The sequence below is a fragment of the Tiliqua scincoides genome, chromosome 4, assembly GCF_035046505.1.
Source record: "Tiliqua scincoides isolate rTilSci1 chromosome 4, rTilSci1.hap2, whole genome shotgun sequence".
In the NCBI taxonomy this organism is placed as follows: domain Eukaryota; kingdom Metazoa; phylum Chordata; class Lepidosauria; order Squamata; family Scincidae; genus Tiliqua; species Tiliqua scincoides.
Genome location: NC_089824.1, coordinates 207,060,362 through 207,083,654, shown reverse-complemented (window position 1 = coordinate 207,083,654; position 23,293 = coordinate 207,060,362). Strand labels below are relative to the sequence as shown.

General features: G+C 46.8%; 1 protein-coding gene across 1 annotated transcript; it reads left to right on the top strand.

The window, feature by feature from the left end:
* The first annotated feature begins 253 nt into the window (after window positions 1-253).
* Window positions 254-19,665, top strand: ZFP64 (ZFP64 zinc finger protein). Its single transcript, XM_066625861.1, has 6 exons — window positions 254-302; window positions 5,580-5,819; window positions 6,265-6,426; window positions 11,263-11,325; window positions 12,521-12,772; window positions 18,361-19,665. The coding sequence occupies exons 1-6, from the start codon at window positions 254-256 to the stop codon at window positions 19,641-19,643; spliced, it is 2,049 nt and encodes a 682-aa protein (XP_066481958.1). The 3' UTR covers window positions 19,644-19,665.
* The last annotated feature ends 3,628 nt before the right edge of the window (window positions 19,666-23,293 follow it).

Genomic DNA, 23,293 nt, shown 5'->3' with positions numbered 1-23,293 from the left:
CAAGGGGAGCGCCAAAGCAAGCAGCTGCCGCCCCACGTCGAGACCCTGTCGCGGCTCTTCTCCCACTGAGGCCCTGTTTGCACCACTACGGGCACGGCGAGGGCTTCGGCGACAGCTACCGAGCATGCTCCACCTCCCCACATCCGTCCCCGCCCTGTGGCTGGCGGGAGGAGAGAGGCCCTTCTCTGGCCCGGGCAGGCTCCCCGCCTGCCTGCCTGCCTTCCCCTCTGCACAGCGAGCGCTGCAGGCTGCGATGAACCCCGGCGGAGCGCCCGCCCAGTCCTTCCCCAGCCCCGTGCAATGTAAGTGGCTGCGCGGGTTATGCGCGCTCCCGGGCCGGGCGCCGGGGAAAGCTGCGCGGAGCCTGGGCTGGGGCGAGCCCCGAAACCTGAGTAGCGGCAGAAGCCGGCGCGCGCTCAGCCCGGGAATCTGCCTGCAGTGTCGAGCCGGCCCGGGAATCTGGGTGCAGCGAGCGCGCGGGCTGCGCGCGGAGGGGCGCGGGGCTGGAGACCTGCCGCGCGGCCTGGGCATCTGAGCCCGGGGAGGCAGCCCCTCTGTGCCCAGGACGCTGTACAAAGGGAGGGCAGCTTCCATTTGCAGACCCTGCTGTGCTGTGCTGTGCTGTGCTTGCTCCGTTGGCAAGCAGTGATGCGTAGATGGGAGCCGTGTGTGCACCGGTGGCGTAGCTAGAGGGGGTGCAGAGCACTGAGTTTTGCAGGGAGCCTCACCGCAGCCTCACCCTTCAGTGCCATTCTGGGCAGTGGGTGCAGAACAAGGTGCAAAGCACTAGGGCACAATCCTATGCATGTCTGCTCAGAAGTAAATCCTATTGTGTTCTACAGGGCTTACTCCCAGGAAAGTGTGTATAGGATTGCAGCCTAAGTTTTGTAGGGATCCGCACTGCAGCATGCAAGGGGCCCTTTGGAGCCATTCTGGGCAGTGGGTGCAGAGCATTAAGTGTTACAGGGAGCCTCACCGTGGCGTGCAAGGGGCCCCTCCACTTCAGAGCCATTCCATATATGCCTCCCTTTTTAACCCACCGCCTGGAATGGCTCCAAAGGGGAGAGACCCCTTGCACGCTGCAGTAAGGCACCTTGCAAAACTTAGTGCTTTGCACCCCCTCTAGCTACACCACTGGTGCACACAGAAGGAGAAACCGTCATGACTCCAGAACTGTCATATGCACAAGTGAACCAGGTGCAAGTGTGTGCTAGTGGATCAGGCCATGGGTGTGTACCGATAAAGCCCAGTATGTGCAGCCATCCTCTGTGCAAGCAAACTGGATGCAGTTTAGTCCAGATCACCAGCCAGTTCGGGAGGGCCATATTATTCATAAGCCTGACTAGGCTGAAGCCTAAGGGCCCCCCAGTGACTAGGGGCCTGTCATTTTTTTTATTTTTATTATTGCTGAGGCAATAATATAAGGATTTTTTTAAAAAGTGAATAGAATTCATCAGGAGATCCTAAAAATATATATATATTGGGATATGTATTGTGGTCTAGTACCTACTATACTAGGGTCAGACTGCCAGCTTTAGTGGGGTGAAAGATTGATGTTCCAGAGGGGGCCCAAAACACCTGAAAGCCTAGGGACCTGCCATAAGTTCATACGACCTGCAGTTAGACATCCTCTATTTGGCTTTGGTTGTTTTTGCAGGCTTACAACCCAATCCTAGGCACATCTACTCAGAAGTAAGTTCCATTGTGTTCAATGAGACTTAGTCCCAGGAAAGTATGGATAGGATTGCAGCCTTATTCAGAACATAACTCTTGCATGTGGGTATCATACCCACCAGTAGTTTATGGATGGTAATAGGACTGCATGTAACACCCCAAATCATTGCGTGAACACCCCCTCCACACACTCTTATGTTGCATGGTGCTCCACCCCTCATACAACAAAATGCACTATTTCCCATGGTGCAATCTTATGCACGTCTTCTCACAAGTAAGTTCAGTTGTCTTAAGTGATGCTTATTGACAGCAAAGTGTGTATAAGAATGAAACCCCTAGTCCCTCCAGCACCAGCTTCAGACACAAGCTGTTAACAGTTTTCTTTCCAAAAGAAAAGCAGTTGTGAGAAAGTTCAGCAGAGCAATGCTTCTCAAACTGATCTGTGGACCTGTTGCCAGTGTGTGAGCCATTGGCTGCCGGTCTACTACGTATCTCCTGATGCTTCCTTCTTATGACTTCTCAGCCTCACAAGTGGCTCTGAGAAGCTGGAAGAAGGAAGCAGGTAATACCAGGTAAACCTATATGCTGTGAACTGGCACTATTTATATACTGTATGTAATGCCAGTTCATAGCACATTGGAATTGCTGGTCCAATCCTTCCATTCCTCCCCGGGGTGCACTGCATGGCCTCCCCACTTGGAAGCATTGCAGAGCACCTTCACTTTAATCTGGGGCTGGGCATGGCAATGCAAAGGTGCTCTACTGGAGTGGACCGAGCATGCTGGCAGCTTTTCAGTCTCCGCACTGTTATAGCTTCTCCTTTGGAATTGAAAAGCCCCACTGCACCAGCCTCCACTGGATTCTGCTGAAATCATTTGGCAGGCTCAAATCCTGGAAATAATTGGTGGTGACGTCATGGCCCGCATCAGCCTAGCTGGAGATCATGCCCTCTTGGCTATCCAAAGTTGGACCGCCATGCTCTAGAAGAATAACTAGATTTAGCAGCATTTAGTCTCTGTAGGCAAGGATCAACTAGAAGCAGTGAAGTGGCATTGTGTATTTAGGTGACCAAGAAAGGGTCCATTTGGCTAAAACTTGGGATGAGTTTCATGACTTTAAAGCAAAGGTGGTATGGTAGTTTGTTTTGGTTCAAGAAAAGCTAGAAAATCCATTGTCCTATTACCGATGAGGAGGAGGAGTTGTTGTTAACAGTATTTATATACCGCTTTTCAACAAAAAGTTCACAAAGCGGTTTACAGAGAAATCAAATGACTAATGGCTCCCTGTCCCAAAAGGGCTCACAATCTAAGAAGATGCAAAAGAACACCAGTAGGCAGTCACTAGAAAAGACAGTGCTGGGTGAGGAGGGCCAGTTACTCTCCCTCTGCTAAATAAAAGAGGAGCACCCACTTGAAAAAGTGCCTCTTACCCAGTTAGCAGGGGTAGACATACTGAATAGCTCAGCTGTTTTCAACCGCTATGATGCCGCAAGGCTGCTTCAGGTGTGCCGCAGGATCAGAGGAGGCAGGTAGCAGCTGTGCACCTGCATTGGTCAAGGCTGCTTTGCATCCCACGCAGCAGCTGAAGAGTCCGCTTGGAGCTTGCTCCTGCTACTGAGCAGGACTCAAACTGCAACCTGATCCTCACTTTCCTGGGAGTAAGCTCCATTGGCTACTATGGGGCTGACTTCTGAGTAGATATGCATAGGGTTGGGCACGAAGGAGGTTGTTGCCTGCCTGCATGCTGATTGGCCAACAGAAGCCTAGAGGAGCCAGGAGGTGGGAGCTTCGGAGTGAGTGACAAGAGGGAGCCAGAAGCAGGCACATAGCGAGTGAGTCTGCTGAGGCACCCAATCTAAGGTTTCAGAGTCCCTGAAAGTCCTTTTTCCTTGCCAGTTTGCCTGCAACTCCCCAAAGCAACCTGCCCCGCACTTTTAGAGGAAGGGTGCTGGGCCACAATCCTATCTACACTTTCTTGAGAGTAAGCCCATTGACTATACTTCTGAGCAGGCATGCATAGGATTGGGCTCTGGGGGTGCTATCCCATCCACACTTTCCTGGGAGTAAGCCCCATTGACTATAATGGGGCTTACTTCTGAGCAGGCATGCATAGGATTGGGCTTTTGGTTGCACTCTTTTTTTCTCAAATACACAAGCAGGCAATTGGCACTTCTCTCTCCTCTTCTCCCCCACCCCCTTCCCCAGGAATATTTGCTAGGGAAATAATACATAATTTAATGTAAATAAAAAACTGGTGGTGTGCCTTGACAATTTTAGTGCCTTGTCAGTGTGCCGCGAGCTGAAAAAGGTTGAAAATGGCTGCTCTATTGCATGCATTTGTATGCACATCTAGTTTGGTCCCTAATTTGCTTCTGCTTCCTGGGAAAACCACATTTTGCATTTCACAGCTGCTTCCCCCTTTCCTCCATAGTAGATTTCTTACCTGTTTTTAAAGCAGGGGTGGGCAGAAGACTTGCTGCAAAGAATGATAGTCTAGGTCAGCCATTTTCAACCACTGTTCCGTGGCACACCATGGTCCCCAGGTGTGCCGCGGGAATTTGGGAGAGGGTCATTTATCAATAGGACCATTGGGGGATGTGAGCCCCCATCGACAGTACAGTGTGCCTTGTCAATTGTCAAAAAGCTGATGGTGTGCCATGACCATTTTATTCCCATTAAAAAGGTTGAAAATCACTGGAATAGCTGAAAATGCTTCATCAAGTCAAGTATACGGAAGGGCAGGCTGTGCATGACATGATGCCTTCTCTTGTTATTTATTTTTAAATGTATATGCTGCTTTTCACCTTGCGATGTCAAAGCAGTTGAGAATTAAAAAAACAGCACATAGGGAAAGGTAAAAAAAAATACAAACAGCAGCATCAAGGAAACTCCCCCCCCCCCACCCTGCCTAAAGGAATGGCAAAAATGTGCTTTAAAAAAAGAAGTCACCATATAACAAAAAAGGATGGGACAGCACAAACCTACGGGAGGAAATTCCAAAGTCTGTGTACAACCAGGAAGAAAGCCCTGTCTCGTTCATGATCTTGTGGAAATAGGCAGTCCATAAAGGGCCTATTAATATAGCATCATCCGTGTGCATAGCACTTCACTAAAGATTAGGAGTTCACAGTATTGACGTGTGTGTGTGTGAACTATGTACAGTATGTGGATTAGTCAAAGTTAATCCCCATGTGTGTCATTGTCGTCCACATCTCCCCCCCCCCCAACCTGTTACTACTTGCAATCCTAGATGTGGGAGCTGAGAATAGAAACTCTTGTGTGTGTTAATAAAATCTTGGAAAGACAAATTAGGGTCAGTGCTTTATTTTACTAGGTACATGTAGCAGAGAATAGGGACTGGCCTTGGTCAACGGAGAGCTGTGTAGGAGCTCATGGAAGGCAGAGAATTTGGACACAGGCTGTGCAGAATGCAGTCTCCCAAGTATGGCAAAACCACCAGCCTTATACTTTGCCAAAAGTATGGCAAAACCACAGCCTTATATTCTGATACTTCCTTCTAGTCTACCAACAGGACACCACTTCCAGTGAGGAAAGTAGGAAGCTGCTGGTTAGCTGGTTAAATTCAGAACATTCTCACTGCTTATCAGTAAGTCGTTACCCTTTGTGGCAGCTGAAGCATCCATTTTCAATGGAGCCAGTGTATTCATTCAAGTGGCAAGTCCTGGAGAGGTAAGACACACACTACACCCCCCTTTAGAAGCTTGCAAACACCTGAAAGCAATTATGTACAAAAAGCTCAGAAAGTAGAAGAGGGTCTGGACATGGCTTCAGCTGATTCGTCGGGCCTTCCCTTTTATAAAAGCCTGTGGACCAAAGCATTTCGACCACTGATCCAATGGCCCTATTAATGCTGTTCTCTTCTGACGCATGTTTATGTTTTGACAGTTCCCGGAGGTACCACCGTCTTAGTGGAACTTACTCCGGATATTCATATTTGCGGATTGTGCAAGCAGCAATTCAACAACCTAGATGCATTTGTTGGTCATAAGAGGAATGGCTGCCAGCTCTCAAGTGCAACCACTGCGGAGACCAGTACCGTACAATTTGTGTCAGAAGAAACTGTGCCAGTGACACAGACCCAAACCACGTCGAGAACAATCACTTCAGAGACCCAAACCATCACAGGTATTTGGCCAGGAAATTTTTGGAAGTGTCTTCTCAGTGGAGGCAAGCACAAACCATATACTTGAAAATAAGGGATGTTTTGGGCAAGTGAGCACAACACCTACTAACCCAGTCTTAAAAATTACTACTTACCTGGTCATTGAGTTGAATAAGAATTGACTCCAGGTGGCCAGGCAGGAAAATACAGCAAAGTTTGGTTCTCAGTTTTCTTTTGAGGCTGTAAACAACAAACAGGTATGCCTTGGCATGTTGCAGGGTTGTCATGTGATTTTAAAAATACCTGGCAAGTGAGAGAAGTCAGGAGTGGGGCTTTACTGATCAGGGAGCAAAGCCAGGGGATGGAAGCTAGATAGTATTTTACAGTTTGATAAAGATTGCAGGCATGGTGTCATTTTGCAGCCTTCAGATGTTTAAAGTTTAGTCTGCTTTTTAAAAATTTTTCCAGTTTCTGCACCCGAGTTTGTTTTTGAACATGGCTATCAAACCTACCTGCCTGGAGAGAACAGCGAGTGTCAGACTGCCACCATTGTCAGCACACCCCCAAAACCTCGCACAAGAAAAGCCACCACATCTGCAGCCCAAAAGAAACTCAACTGCTGCTATCCAGGTCAGGTATATGAATGAAACTGCCAGTAGCTTATACATCAGCAGTTCCCAAAGTCGTACTCGAACTTTGGAACCGCAGTAAGTTTTTGTGGGGGCGTGGGATGGCAGCGACGTGATCCCCAAGATCGGACTGCTGCCCGGGCGGGAGGGGGGTTTGTTTACATTCACATCTGCAAGCCCGCCTCCACAGGGCTCCCTAAGCCTGTAAACAGCTCAAAAGTGCAATTGGAAACCATTTCTGGTTTGCGATCGTGAAATCAGAAGTGGCTTCCAATCACACTTTAACGGCTTACAGGCTTGGGGAGCCTTGTGGAGGCATCCCCAGCAGTGGCACAATCCTGGGGATCGCATCGCTGCCATCCCCCACCCCGGCTAGGGAGGAGTGCTTCCCTGGCTGGTGGTTCACAACCCACCAGTCTGGGAACCGTTGCTATAGATGGTTTTGAACAATTGGTCCTCAAACAAGTACAGTACTTGTTCACAAGCTGTTTTCTGCTAATATTCTTTATGCAGGGTGTTCTTTCATCTCCTCTTTCAGTGGTGTAATAGTGAAAAGTAGTATAGTGGACAGAGAGAGTAGATTGGTGGACGTGGTTGCGAGGCAGGTCACTGGTCCATCACTGGTTTCTGATCCTTTTTTTCACTATAGCCCAAACAGGAACCTTCTACATGCAAAGTTCGTGCTTTACAACTGAGTTATGATCCCTTCCTTTTTCCTTCTGTTCCTTTTTCTAAGTCTAAATCCTCTCTCCCTCACCTTGCCAGTTATTATGCCTTCTGAGAAAAAAAAATACATTATAGTTCCCTTTTTCCCTAGAAAAGAACAACTTCAGAGAGTGATCTAGATCAGGGGTCTCCAAACCCTGGACTGGGGGCCAGATGCGGCTCTCTGGTTCTAAGGGCCAGAGAGGTTGAATGGATGAGCCCATTCATTCATTTATTCACTCATCTAAGTTCCACCTCTAATTTATTTAAATAAATTTTATTTTTAAATTTTTTTTTCCGACCCTCAACACCATGCCAGATATTTGATGCGGCCCACTGGCCAAAAAGTTTGGAGACTCCTGATCTAGATCATCCATTCTCAACCTTTTCTTTCTTTTCTTTTTTTCTTTTTTCATTTTTTTCTAAAGGCCCTTAAGAGTTCTTCTCAGGTTCTGGGACTAAAAACATATAGCCTCCCCCACGTAAACATGTGGTCCCCTTCAAGTGTACCAGGACTCCCCAGGGGGTCATGTTGCCCCTGCTGAAAATGGCTTATCTAGATTGGAAAACAGTAGAGGGGGAAATAGTTAAAGTGCTTTTTTGTGTGTGGTGGTGCTCCAGTCAAATCAGAACACACACTCAGTTACTTTACAGTATGTGTGTGGAGGGAGGCTTTGTGTGTGTGTTTTTAAGTTTGGGAGATCAGGTATTACATCTGTGCTGGTGATGAATCATCATAATGAGGAAGGTTCTGTATGCCGTACCATCAACGCCCCTCCATCGCCCCTCCATTTCCAAGGACTTTGTTTTCTCTGCCCAGAAGTGTCAGGGACATTCACAACTTGCAAACTGTTCTTTGAATTGTATTTGCATTTTGTCCACTTCTCTTATGCTCCCAGAGATGGAACGAAGAAATAAATTGGCAAAGCAGAAATTTGTTTTCATCGATAACATTGCCACAAACTACCAAGAAGGTTCATGGATGTGCTTTCTAATTAATTTATTTAACTATTGACCACGCTGGCCTAAGCCATGTGTGTGAGGAGGAAATATCCTTCCACGTGCGATTAAAGCCCAAATCCTAACCAACTTTCCAGCACTGGCATAGCTGTGCCAATGGGATGTGCCAATGCCAATGCATCCTGTAGTTAGGGGGCACTAATGGAGGCCTTCTCAAAGTAAGTAAATGTTTGTTTCCTTACCCAGGAGTTGCATTGCCTTTATGTCAGTGCTGGAAAGTGGGTTAGGATTGTGCCCTAGGTCAGTTAACTTCATTAAAATGTGTATTCTAATTGTTTCAGAACCTGCCTTTGCCTGAGATTCTTGATTGAAATTTTAGGCATTGTTTTCTGTACTGATAACCTGAAACAGTACTTTTAACTCAAGGTACATGCTGTTACATGAACAGAGTCTGGTATAGTCAAAGGGAGAGAATGTCGGACCCATACCAGGGCTTCTTGAGCACTGTTAACAATTCTGCTTCAGCTGAGCTACCTACTAAGTGGACCTGAATGGGTCAAGCTCTCTCTTTGGGCTGTTTATCCAAGACATGAATGTGTGGCCTTTTCTGAGGAACTGATAGTTCCCCCATAGTAATGCCAATGGCCATTCACTCTGAACATCTGGACTCTGGGAAGGAGTTGTTGCATCTCCTATTATCATCAACAGACAAAACTACCAGGTGGAACAATCAGAGCCACAACTAGGGCAGAGTCTGGGGGTACCTGCCCTGGTTGCTTTGCCAGCGCGGACACATGACTGCCACCAGGCCAGAGTTACAGAGGAGGAGGGCAAGGTGCTCGTTGACAGTGGCGTCACTAGGGTTCGCGTCACCAGGTGTGGGATGCCAGCACGTCACCCCCCATGCAGTGGGCGGGCAACATCCCAGGTGGTGGGCATGGTGATGTACCATCACTCTGCCCCCACTGGTTTTTTGGCTGTACCTTTTGATAGAACAAAGATAGAACACATTCTGCATGAATTTACACATTGATTGATATATAACATGATGGTATTATTCCTCGAAACTGTGATTTTGGTCATTAATGGTGTTACCCTGCACATGCCCGATCTTGTCTGATCTTAGAAGCTAAGCAGGGTCAGGCCTGGTTAGTACTTGGATGGGAGACTGCCTGGGAATACTGGGTGCTGTAGGCTTATACCAGGGGTGTCCAAAGTTTTTGGCAGGACGGCCACATCATCTCTCTGACACTGTCAGGGGCCGGGGAAAAAAAGAATTAATTTACATTTAAAATTTGAATAATTACATAAATGAGTATATTAAAGATGAACTTCTATGAATGAATTAAGGTCTTGCAATATCTCAAGGCCTATAAAAGGCTTTGCACAAAGCAAGGCCGGCCTTTCCTTTGCTGCCGCTGTTGCATTACAGACATGTAACAGCAAGCAGTGGAGGGAGCTCTCATTCCACAGCTCACGCAAGAGGTCAAACAGTTGCCCTCACGCTGAGAGCAGTTGCGTCAGGCCAGTGTGGGCTTCAACAAATCTCCGGAGCGCCAGAGGCTCATTAGAGACTGGGGGCTCTCTGAGGGCCTCATTGAGAGGCTTCGAGAGCCGCAAGTGGCCCCAGGGCTGGGGTTTGAGCACCCCTGGCTTATACCATAGTCTTTTGAGATGGAAGGTTGCCAATCATTACCATTATGGTCACTAATGGTGTCACACACACTCCCCCCTGGGTGTCAACTTATGAACACCTTATTGCAGCAGTTCTCAAACTTTTAGCACAGGGACCCACTTTTTAGAATGACAATCTGTCCAAGACCCACCAGAAGTGATGTCCTGGTGGAAGTGACATCATCAGGCAAATTAAAATAAATAAGTATAAATAATTAAAGTAAAACAAAAAATAAGCAGAAGCCAGCCCTTTTTCACCAAGTGACTTTCCTCTGCAACCTGCTTGCAATAACACCCCCGCAAATCAGTAAGGTTTTCAGCCCTACCCAGTGCCCAGTTCAATTTAAGAACTTCTGTTTAAACCAGATCACTCTCAGGATCCACCTGGTTTTGCAAGTCTCAAAAGGTTCACTTTATCAGCTGAAGCCTCTGTTTTGATCCTTTTTAATGGGGGGGGGCTGCCTTCTGGAGCCCTTGTTTAGCTGCAGGTGCATAGGATCAGGAACATTCTGGTAGCCTTGCACTCTCCTTCACCTGATCTTCCACACCAACCAAGGCACGTTTGCTTACTCATGAGTAAATGTGACCATGAGGCTTCGTTTCACTTTCCATCGGGCTCAATGCATTCGTCTTCTTGGAGGGAGGGACTTCCTTCTCAGGTGTTTCTGGGGGCTGCATTCATTGGATCAGGACCATTCTGGTGTAGTTGGATTCCTCTCAGCCTGCCCTTTCCAATGGACTATGGCAAGGTCGCCTACTTGTGAGTAAACATGCTCACTTTCACTTTCCATAGAGATCCATGCATTTTTTGTTCTCCGTTTTTTTGGCCATAACTTTTGATAGAAAGGAGATAGTTTTTGCTCTGGTTTTTTTGCATTGCATTCCGCTCAAAATTCCGCATCCAACAGTATATAATATATTGGGGTTACTCCTAACCACCACAATTTTAGCGTGTCACCACCCAGGGCGTGTTACCCCCCCATGCGTGTCACCCGGTGCAGCCCGAACCCCCCTAGTGATGCCACTGCTCGTTGAAGCTTCATCACGCACCCTGGAACAAGGTGTGCAAAGTGGCCACAGTAAGTGTCCCTCCTCCAGGGAGAGCCCTGAGCACAGGACACTCATTGCACACATCGCGTGCCCTGCCCTTGGGAGAGCCCAGAGTGACATCATGCAACATAATGATGTCACTGACCCTGGGCACAGGGGCAGCCTGTTACAGCTCTGGGAACACTGTGACTATGTCACCATGCTGATGGGAGGAGAGGGTCTCTTGCCCCCATCTCAACAAGAAACCAAGAAGGGATTATGTGCATGACCCTGAGCACATTGAAGGAAGAGTAAAATTAAGGCTGCAGTCCTAACCACACTTTCCTGAGAGTAAACCCCATTGAACAAAATAGGACTTACTTCTGAGTAGACCTGGTTAGGATTGTGCCCTAAACGTAATAAATATATTTGGTTGGTCATCTTTTTTTTTTTTCCCCTTCCCTTCCAGGCTGTCAATTCAAGACTTCATATGGTATGAAAGACATGGAACGACATTTAAGAACCCACACAGGTACTTGATCCATCGTAGAGGTTCTTTTGAAATAGTGGATGCAGAGCTCTTAGGAATCTTCCTCCTCTCACAGCCCAATCCTATGCATGTCTACTGAGAAGTCAGTCCCATTTGAGCCAATGGGGCTTACTCCCAGGAAAGTGTGGATAGGATTGGGCTGTCCATAAGAAACCCATCAGAAGTTAGTGCTACCCACTGCTAGAGGACTGCTGGTTCCCCTGTCCTCCAGTGCAACATTCCAGCTGCGTTCTAGATTGCTGCAGAATCTTCTGACTATTTCAAGAGCTTTCATGGAGCTTTCAGGATGACATTGTTGTCCTTTTTTAAAATAAAAAAATTAATTTGTTTTAATCTCGTGTACATTTTAATATAAATATAATACAAAATTAAAATATTTTCACTATAAGATTGTTCAGTATAAGACGTCCTGATTCTTATGATCTTAGCCTTTTACCAAGTGAGACCATTTGTCCTCACCCAGTTTGTTCTCACCCAGTACTGCCTACTACAACAGACAGCAACTTTCCAAGGTCTTATGCAGAAATCTTTTTATTTACAGCAATTACCCTGAGATGATGGTGGTTGAACTTGAGACCTTCTGTGTGTGCTTTACTCTACCTTCTAGACTGGGGCACACTTTCTGTGTCAAAAGAAGCAAGTGCCTACAGTGAGCAAAGGTTGACCAAAGTATCTTTGTAGGCTGTGAAACATTACATTATTTCGTTTAAAGTAATGCTAAACCCAACCAGATCCTACCTTTCTTTTTTAATTCAGGAAGGAACCTGGAATATGGCCATATAAGAGTAGCCCCTCTGGATCAGGCCAAAGGCCCATCTAGTCCAGCTTCCTGTATCTCTCCAGATGCCTCAGGAGCACACAAGACAACAAGATAACCTGCATCCTATTGCTGCTTCCCCTTGTACTTGGCACTCTGAGGTAGCCTTGTACTAAAACCAGGACGTGGCACATAGCTACCTGTAGTGGACTTTTCTTCTAGATATCTGTCAAATTCCTTTTTAAAGCATCTAGGTCAGGTGCCATCACCACATTCTGTGGCAAGGAGTTCCACAGACTGATTACACACTGGGTAAAGAAATTACCTGGAAGAGAGGAAAGAAATCCTGTAATATTAATTTAGGATTTCCACGTTCCAAGTGTATGTTTCCTCAACCCTGTGTTCCCTTCTCCTTTTCAGGTGACAAGCCCCATAAGTGTGAAGTGTGCAGTAAGAGCTTCAGCCGCAAAGACAAACTCAAAATGCACATGCGGTCTCACAGTGGGCTGAAGCCCTACAAGTGCAAACATTGTGACTACGCGGCCGCTGAGAGCAGCAGCTTGAACAAGCACCAGCGTATCCATACCAACGAGCGCCCTTTTAAGTGCCAGATCTGCCCTTACGCCAGCCGTAACTCCAGCCAGCTTACTGTGCATCTCAGATCTCATACAGGTAAGTCACAGTTCTTCCCAAGGATTGGAGTCAGTTAGGATGGGGGCATAGATACCATGCCATTCATTATTGAAGGAAGAGTGTGTCCTACCCAACATGCATACTTGGAAGGACTCAGTGGAAGGTTTTTGTGCTGCTCCCAAGCGTTGAGACATGAATTGATGGCTGTAAGTTTCTAACAATCACTGAACATTTCTCAGATTACATTTCAATGAGGACAGGAAACTTTAAAAAAAATTACAAAAGCTGTCTCAGGGCCTATAGGCTGCCATAGCCAAATGAATATATGAAACTGCTTTGTAGTGAGATAGTCCTTTGGTTGGGGAGGGCACCAGGACGCAGGTTATGTCTGTTGTCTTGTGTGCTCCCTGGGGCGTTTGGTGAGCCACTGTGAGATACAGGAAGCTGGACTAGATGAGCCTTTGGCCTGATCCAGCAGGGCTCTTCTTAAGTTCTTCGCTCTTGATATGGCTCTACAGCAGTGGTTCTTACACGTTTAGTGCTGGGACCCACTTTTTAGAAAGAGCCCACCGGAAGTGTCAGGGGCCACCGGAAGTGATTTTATGACCAGAAGTGACATAATCAAGCAGGAAAATTTTTAACAATCCTAGGCTACAACCCTATCCCCACTTACCCAGGAGTAAGTCCCATTTACTATTCATTGTTAAAAGAATATACATAGTAGTTCGTTCAAAGTACAGGTCTGTCACATTTTCCCAAATGCAGTCACTTACCATGGTATGTATTGGCAACCTTCAGTCTCGAAAGACTATGGTATCGCGCTCTGAAAGGTGGTTCTGGCACAGCGTCTAGTGTGGCTGAAAAGGCCAATCCGGGAGTGACAATCCCTTCCACACCAGGAGCAAGTGCAGTCTGTCCCTGGTCTGTCTCCCTGGCTATGGGCCTTCCTTCTTTGCCTCTTAGCCTCAGACTGTTGGCAAAGTGTCTCTTCAAACTGGGAAAGGCCATGCTGCACAGCCTGCCTCCAAGCGGGCCGCTCAGAGGCCAGGGTTTCCCACTTGTTGAGGTCCATCCCTAAGGCCTTCAGATCCCTCTTGCAGATGTCCTTGTATCGCAGCTGTGGTCTACCTGTAGGGCGCTTTCCTTGCACGAGTTCTCCATAGAGGAGATCCTTTGGGATCCGGCCATCATCCATTCTCACGACATGACCAAGCCAACGCAGGCGTCTCTGTTTCAGCAGTGAATACATGCTAGGGATTCCAGCACGTTCCAGGACTGTGTTGTTTGGAACTTTGTCCTGCCAGGTGATGCCGAGGATGCGTCGGAGGCAGCGCATGTGGAAAGCGCTCAGTTTCCTCTCCTGTTGTGGGCGAAGAGTCCATGACTCGCTGCAGTACAGAAGTGTACTCAGGACGCAAGCTCTGTAGACCTGGATCTTGGTATGTTCCGTCAGCTTCTTGTTGGACCAGACTCTCTTTGTGAGTCTGGAAAACGTGGTAGCTGCTTTACCGATGCGCCTGTTTAGCTCGGCATCGAGAGAATGAGTGTCGGAGATCGTTGAGCCAAGGTACACAAAGTCATGGACAACCTCCAGTTCATGCTCAGAGATTGTAATGCAGGGAGGTGAGTCCACATCCTGAACCATGACCTGTGTTTTCTTCAGGCTGATTGTCAGTCCAAAATCTTGGCAGGCCTTGCTAAAACGATCCATGAGCTGCTGGAGATCTTTGGCAGAGTGGGTAGTGACAGCTGCATCGTCGGCAAAGAGGAAGTCACGCAGACATTTCAGCTGGACTTTGGATTTTGCTCTCAGTCTGGAGAGGTTGAAGAGCTTTCCGTCTGATCTGGTCCGGAGATAGATGCCTTCTGTTGCAGTTCCAAAGGCCTGCTTCAGCAGGACAGCGAAGAAAATCCCAAACAAGGTTGGTGCAAGAACACAGCCCTGCTTCACTCCGCTTCGGATGTCAAAAGGGTCTGATGTGGAGCCATCGAAGACAACAGTGCCCTTCATGTCCTTGTGGAAGGATCTGATGATGCTGAGGAGCCTGGGTGGACATCCAATCTTGGGGAGAATCTTGAAGAGGCCGTCTCTGCTGACCAGGTCGAAAGCCTTTGTGAGATCTATGAAGGCTATAAAGAGTGGCTGTCGTTGTTCCCTGCATTTCTCCTGCAGTTGTCTAAGGGAGAATACCATATCAGTGGTGGACCTGTTGGCTCGGAATCCACACTGCGATTCTGGATAGACGCTCTCTGCAAGTACCTGGAGCCTCTTTAGTACAACTCGGGCAAACAGCTTTCCTACAACGCTAAGGAGAGAGATGCCGCGGTAGTTGTTGCAGTCACCCCTGTCACCTTTGTTCTTGTACAGCGTGATGATGTTTGCATCCCTCATGTCTTGAGGTACTCCACCTTCTCTCCAGCAGAGACAGAGGATTTCATGCAGCTCAGTGACGATGATCTCTTTGCAGCATTTTAGGACTTACCATGGTAGTACCAAGTCTAATATATTGAAATGAACGGGGACCTACCTGAAATTGGCTCATGACCTAGCTAGTGGGTCCCAGCCCATAGTTTGAGAAACACTGCTCTACAGGATTTCAGACAAGCTCTTTCCCAGTCCTCCATGGCAATACGAGAGATCGAACCTGGGATGTTCAAAGTGCATACTCTGCCACTGAGCTACAGCTCCTCTTCAGGGTTCACTGTCTGAGCTGGAACTTGAAGAGCATTAAGCAAAAGGCATTACTTTGAGTTGTCATAGATAGAGAGTGAAGCAACTATTATTAGGATTGGTCCTGGCCAAGTCAGAGATTTTATATTGCTGAGGTCCATATTTTGCACCTAATACATGTCTTAGGGCACCTGAGTCCTGGAGAAGCTGAGACACTTGGAATGTGGGACTCTAACCTTTCACATAGCTGTGCTTCGTAGCAGCATCTCCAGAGCAAAAGTTGCCTTTATTCTTGTCTGTATCCTTACAGCCCTTGGGCCCAGTTGTTTGGGGTTCTATTAATTTCTGTGAAACAACTTGTGTGAGTAATTCGTCTTTACAGTTGAAGTTCCTCAATTTTTTTTTCAGCTTTCTTGGCCAAAGTCGCATATTATAAGGTCAATGGGATAAATATGCGCAACAGATCAATCTCTAGATTCGAAAATTAAATGTACTGTCGACATTTAGGCTTTGCTGCTCTCAGTACAGTGTGGCATATGAATATGGGACTCTTTGAATGTGCACCACACCAGGCTTTCATCAGGAAAGTAGGTAAAATTCAAAAACCGACTTTTGCAATGCAGCCAGTGGTGTGCGCAGCTGGAGGGGCTAGCTTGTAAAATAAACTGCACTGGCAGGCTGTGTGTCTTCATTAATAAAATGTCTATAATAAACATTTTACACCATGGGTCTCAATTATTAAGCAGACGCATGGATTAGCACAGTACGCCACATCGCAATTTGAAAAATCTTCAGCTTGATCAATGAAATATGTAGCTAGGTAGGCAAATTATGCATCCATTTTTACTGTCTTCCATTTATTAAGATCTATAAAATGGCAAAGTAATTTAAACCGTGTGTGTTGTGATTATTAAAGAACAGAAACATCCACTGAACTAAGGACCTCCCTATATTTTATTTCTGTCTCAAACGGCACCCCATGGCTTTTCCACTCTTCTGTATCAGTGGATAACAAAGGAACATCGTGCTGTTCGAGTGGCTGAGAACAGTAATAATTCAACAGTGCTGTTTTGTGAGGGTATAAGGGATAAATCAGCTTTCCTGGCAAAATCAAAACTCTACTATTGACATTGCAAAAGGTATCAGTACTGTCTGTTTTGCTCTGATGATTAGGCATTGTGGAAGCATAATCTTCCCAAAACAAAGATGTGATTTTTTTTTTGTATCTTTCCTGCAAAGACTCATGAACACCTGTTTTTCTGTCTGTTTGCAACAGCACTTTTCTCAGTTCACTTTTCAGTGCATTTCACAATTCTCCTTCATTGCATTTGTTTTCTGTTAACAACAATTTAAGGGTGCAATCCTAACCTGCCCTGGAGCAGGCAGGTGGGTGGGCCTGCGCTGCATCCAAGGCAGGATTGAGGCTGCAAGCAGCTCAGCCTGGGGCAAGGGGAATCGCTCCCCTAACCCGGGGTAAAGTCACAGCGGCTCCAATGGGACTACTTGGATCTGAGCCACCTCAAAGAGAGAGCGCAAATCCGAGCAGTCTGGGACTGCCCTGGGCTGATCTGGCATAACCACCAGATCCTGGCCCCGCCTCCCGCTCACCCACTGCCTGCCCTCCCCCACCCCAAAACGCCTCCTTCCCGCCCTCCCCATGCGCCCCGGATGGGGAGGCTGGTGCATATCCATGTGCCGGCCTAACCCCACTTAGGTCATCACGGAAGTGCCTTACGGCACTTTTACGCAGCCTTGGGCCGGCACAAGGGAGCTGTGCCGGCCCAAGGCCCGGATTGGATTGGGCCCTAAGTATACGAAACTTACAGATCAGTACAAAAATGTAAGAACAGAAGCAAGTCTATTTGAGGATATGGGAAGAGGTGGGGGCTGATAAAAAGCTTTGACCTATAATAATCCTTGTACATTATCTCTTCCTTGCTTCAAATTATGCTTTCTTATTTGGTTTGAATTTTAAACTGCAAAATTTCAGGGAAGTTACCTGTGCACAAATTTTAGCTTCTTCCCACAGTTTACCCTTCCCCTGAAAGATACAACAATTGTGAAAGAGATTGTATGGGACAATCATTGTGTGGTGTCGTAAAAGATGCTACAAGGAAGAGAGAGTGGCAGCAACCCTCTCTGTTCAATAATTCAGAAGTCTCCACAAGCAGAAAAATAATCGCTCGGTGAAACTTTCTAGCCCAGCATTTTTCCCTGCAGTGCCCTACAGGTAGACCACAGCTGCGATACAAGGACATCTGCAAGAGGGATCTGAAGGCCTTAGGAGTGGACCTCAACAAGTGGGAAACCCTGGCCTCTGAGCGGCCCGCTTGGAGGCAGGCTGTGCAGCATGGCCTTTCCCAGTTTGAAGAGACACTTGGCCAACAGTCTGAGGCAAAGAGGCAAAGAAGGAAGGCCCATAGCCAGGGAGACAGACCAGGGACAGACTGCACTTGCTCCCGGTGTGGAAGGGATTGTCACTCCCGAATTGGCCTTTTCAGCCACACTAGACGCTGTGCCAGAACCACCTTTCAGAGCGCGATACCATAGTCTTTCGAGACTGAAGGTTGCCAACAGTACAGTACAGCTAGTTTCTGTTTGCAGGGAGGTTTCTTTCCCCATATTGAGACATTCAAAATTTGATTCCCCACCTTTAGTCTGAAGTGGTGCAACATATTTTTCCACTTCCTTCTGCTGTGTGTGTAGCATTAGTGATATGTTTTGTAGAACAAACTATACATTTCATTTGATTCTAGGTATGTAGAAACATTGTAATGCAGGTTCATTCAAAAATGCCCTTTATCCCCCTGATACTGTATAACTTGATTTAGGGCACAATCCTAACCAGGTCTACTTAGAAGTAAGTCCTATTTTGTTCAATGGGGCTTACTCTCAGGAAAGTGTGGTTAGGATTGTTAGTTAGATTTCTAACTTCTAATGCTTTTCTTATTGACAGGCGACGCCCCCTTCCAATGTCGTCTGTGCGCTGCCAAATTTAAAATTAATTCAGATTTGAAGAGGCACATGCGTGTGCACACCGGGGAGAAGCCTTACAAATGCGAATTCTGTGATGTGCGTTGCGCAATGAAAGGCAACCTGAAGTCACACATCCGCATCAAGCACAATGTGGAGAACACCTTCAAGTGTCTTGAATGCGACTTCCAGTGTGGAAACAAGACAAGCCTCCGGCAACACCTGCGAACCCATCAACCCGAGCAGCCCGTGAAATGCTCAGAGTGCAACTACTCCTGTTCCAACAAGGCGACCCTCAAGGTGCACGAAAGGATCCATTTCAAAGATCGCCCTTTCAAGTGCGACTTCTGCAGCTTTGACACTAAGCAGCGGAGCAACCTGACCACACACATGAAGAAAGCTCACAAGGACAAGGTCAAGGTTAAGAAGAAAGCTCCCGAGAAGACAGAGGGCGACAGGCCAAAGGAAGGCGGCTCCAGGCAAGTCGCCAGATTGGAGGCCAAGAAGGCATTCAGATGCGATCTCTGCGAGGCCTCGTTTGTCCGCGAGGATTCTCTGAGGAGCCATAAGAGGCAGCACGCGGAGTACAATGGGATTAAAAATACGGAACTGGCCGTTCTGCAGTTCCAGATGGACCCCACTACACAAGCCGGGGCACCTATTACCGTCAGTCATCTCCAAGTGCCACTGCATGCTTCATCCTATGGCGAAGGACAAGTCAAGATCATTGTTGGCCATCAGATGCCTCAGGCTGGCAGCCTAGTGCAAGCCGCTTCCATGAACATTGTACCTCCCACCTTAGTAAGTCCAAATCAAGAAGATCTGTCTGGCAGCAGCCAGCTGCAAATCCTGCAGCAGGTGAGTTTGCTTGCTCCGTCTCTCCCCTCTGGGTCTCACGCAGAAAGCATTTCGGTAGGTCAGCCTACTGTTCTCCTCACAACCCATGATCAAGGTGACAGAAGCGCATCACACCAGACTTTAATTCCTGCCATTCCAGTGGATGGCCACGACACCCCGGCCAGCCAGGCTTTCATCAATGGCACTGGCATTAGCTGCTCAGACTTGGAAGGTCTCAATGCTTTGATTCAAGAAGGAGCTGGGGAAGTGACAGTGGTGAGTGATGGGGACCAAAGCATCACTGTCTCTACTTCAGCGCCGCCTATCTTTTCCTCTTCTCATCCAGATGCATCAAAGCAAACCTACTCTATAATCCAAAGTGGAGCCCATGCAAGTTTGCTGTGTCCTGCAGACTCCATACCAGATTAGTCCAGAAAAAGCAAAGCCATTCATTCCACCCTCTGTTAGCACATCAAATTTGTCCTTGAGGATTGTTCTTAATTGGGCAATTGACATTAGCAGGCAAAGCAAGACCTAGGGCTCAGTCCTAACCAAGTTTCCAGCACTGGCCTAGCCGCAATGCAGGCCCAAGGTAAGGTAACAAACATGCCCTTACTTTGAGGAGGCCCCCTTGACTGCCTCCCCACTGCAGGATGCAATGCATGCTACATTGGCACAGCTATGTCACTTCTGGAAAGTTGGTTAGGATTGTACTCCTTGTATCATACCAGTGGCACATTTCTGTGTTCCATGCTATAGTCACACATAACAAGACTAGTAATGTTGCTGCAGTCAAAAGGAGGAAAGATGGGATACTATTCATGGGTCTCGTTCGGTGAGAATAGTGTCATTATATGTGGCTTGCCTTTATCCTTTCCTGATGTAGACAATTCTGTATCAGAACTTGAAGTGAAGGTGTTCTTCGTCTAAGAGATGGCAAATAATGTTCTCTTCAGCATTAACTTCCAGCTCTACTTGGAAGTTACAGCCTTAAAGATAACGATTGGAAGCAATTACATTGGAAAGACCCTTCAACCATTCAATCAGAGCAACTTGGATGTATTACCTAATAAGCTACATGGAAAAATTGGGGGGGGGGGTGTTTTTAAAAATACTACTTCTGTATTGTGTTTTTAAGCATCATGTTGTACAGTATGCATAATTATAATATATTTTTCACATTTAAAATAATGATCTTAGACTGTAATGCTGCAATACACTGATCACTGAGTTTAGGAGGACTAAGAAAAAGTTGCAGGGTACAGGATTGCCAGCAGCTTAATTAATTCCTAACACTGAGGTGGCACTGTCACCTTTTTTACTGGCCTTGCTGGTGTGCCTTGGCAGCTTGGTATGCAGCAATTAAGGGAGTGAAACTCCACCAAGCATGGAGATAAGTGGTAAGAAAATTTACTAAGTGCTTGTGTGTGAGTTTGCTGTTCGACTAGTAAAAACAGGTGGCAGCCATAGGATGTGGCTCAAGCAGAATACCAGTTAGTTACCTATTCATCAGGCTAAGGCATAGAATCAACCTGAATAGTGTGTCATTGTCCTCTGCAGTAAAACAGTGGTGTTGCCCCAGGTAGAGCAGGTCTTTTTTTTATCATCAAGCCAAGCTCTGCAGCCCACAGCATGATCAAGTAAGTGAGATGGGACTTGATACATGTATTCTCTGCCTAACTGTTGCACCTACCTCCAAGTGCCATGCAAATGGAGCGGAGCACTCGGGCCATAATGAGTAAACCTAAGAAGAAATGCCATCAGCCACCTTCAGATGTTGTGGTTGCTGTGTGCAGCCAATGTTGAGGGGGAAAACAGGAGTGTGCTGACTAGCCACGCATCCCCATCAACATATCCTATGATCAGGGGCTCTCAGATGTCCAGGGAGGCTTGGGTCACTTCCAGCTTTTGAGGCACCTGGCCACAATAAAAATGTTAAAAATCATGGCCTGTGAAAACAAAACAAGGCACCCAAAAAGTGACACACATTTTGAGACCCATGTCCAGTGGCCTTCCTAGTCATCCCCTCTCCCTTGCTTGGCCCTGCATCTGGCCACAACCCCTGGGCAACCCCACATACAGCATTTGTCTTCATACCAGAATGAACATGAGAAAAAAAATACCCTCAGAGAGAGACCCATTGGCTCCTCACACATTGGCTGCACACCACTGCCGTAATATCTAAAGACAGCAATATCAGGTAAACTATATTCATAATTAGTATGAAGAAAATTATCTTGAGGATCAACAGTTGTAGGAACTGCTGATCCTCAAGCAATCTTCTTCATGCTAACAAACCAGGATCTCACAGATAAAAGCAGCTGTAATTAACACATCACTTTTTGTACAAATGGAGTCAAATGTTGATATCGGGCCTGTGCAGCTGGCAACCTGCAGAGTCCAAGACAGCTAGCCATGTAATGTGACCTGGTGCTTGTTAAATCTCTTGCCTGTGCTTGGTTGCCTGGAAGGCAGGTCACACTGTATGGTCGTGTTTGGCTTGACGAGTCATGTTGCCTAGGCCTGCATTAGATCAGAACAGTTTGTTCCAATGTTCTGATCTTCTCATGCTTTCTTTCTAAGGAAAACATGGAGCAGAAGAGAGAATCACTTATTCTGTTTCTGACTCTGTTCTGGGATTGTGGAAGAAAGGCAATAATGAATTATTTTATGCCATCTATAGGTGGTGCTAGAACTCAAGTTGAGGTTTGAACTGAAGTATGTTACTTTAAGGATAAGTATGTATAATAGATGCTTCCTGTGAGAGTTGAAACTGTTGTGGTTTTCTTGCTTCAACTCTTCCTTCTGTGCAGATGTTAACTTTAAAACAAAAACTGGAAGAAAGAGGATTCTTCTTAAGGAACCCTTCATCGTAAGGATAGCAAGATGTCCATCAGTAACAGTAGTCCATTAATTTGGAAATAGTTAAACTAAGATTCTCTGGTTGGCAACCTTCAGTCTCGAAAGACTATGGTATAAGCCTACAGCACCTGGTATTCCCAGGCGGTCTCCCATCCAAGTACTAACCAGGCCTGACCTTGCTTAACTTCCAAGATCAGATGAGATCGGGCATGTGCAGACTAGATTTGGGCCTCTTCAGCCTAGAAAAGAGACGCCTGAGGGGGGACATGATTGAGACATACAAAATTATGCAGGGGATGGACAGAGTGGATAGGGAGATGCTCTTTACACTCTCACATAATACCAGAACCAGGGGACATCCACTAAAATTGAGTGTTGGGCCGTTTAGGACAGACAAAAGAAAATATTTCTTTACTCAGCGTGTGGTCGGTCTGTGGAACTCCTTGCCGCAGGATGTGGTGCTGGCGTCTAGCCTAGATGCCTTTAAAAGGGGATTGGACAAGTTTCTGGAGGAAAAATCCATTATGGGGTACAAGCCATGATGTGTATGCGCAACCTCCTGATTTTAGAAATGGGCTATGTCAGAATGCCAGATGCAAGGGAGGGCACCAGGATGAGATCTCTTGTTATCTGGTGTGCTCCCTGGGGCATTTGGTGGGCCGCTGTGAGATACAGGAAGCTGGACTAAATGGGCCTATGGCCTGATCCAGTGGGGCTGTTCTTATGTGCAGGGTAGATTCTCTGCTTTCTTTACTATTGCACAAGGCAGATTTTTGAAAATGTTGGAGAACAGCATTTCTCACTTTGCATGGTCCACCTAGTGCCATTTACTACTGGCAAGTAAATGACGATAATGTCATTGCCAGGTATTTCTGGATTAGGTGACCAGACGCAACGCGACAAACACAACCGGGCGACAAGCACCGGTAAGAGGCTCAGGGCAGATACAGGGGCTTTTTTGAGCATGCAAAAAGCATGTACTAGAGATCTGCCCGCCAAGACGAGTCTCCTATTGCTGCTTATAGCATCGTGTTGCTGGTTTTGCTGCCAAGCAGCAAGGCTCTAGGAGTCCTGCTTGTACCACCTGACACTACCTCAAGTACCAGTGATGGTATGAGTACCACTGGTTGAGCATTGCTGTTGTAGATTTTAAACTTGAATAGTACACATAAAGCTAGTGTCTCAACATTCGGCCCCATTCTGCTAAAATTCAATCA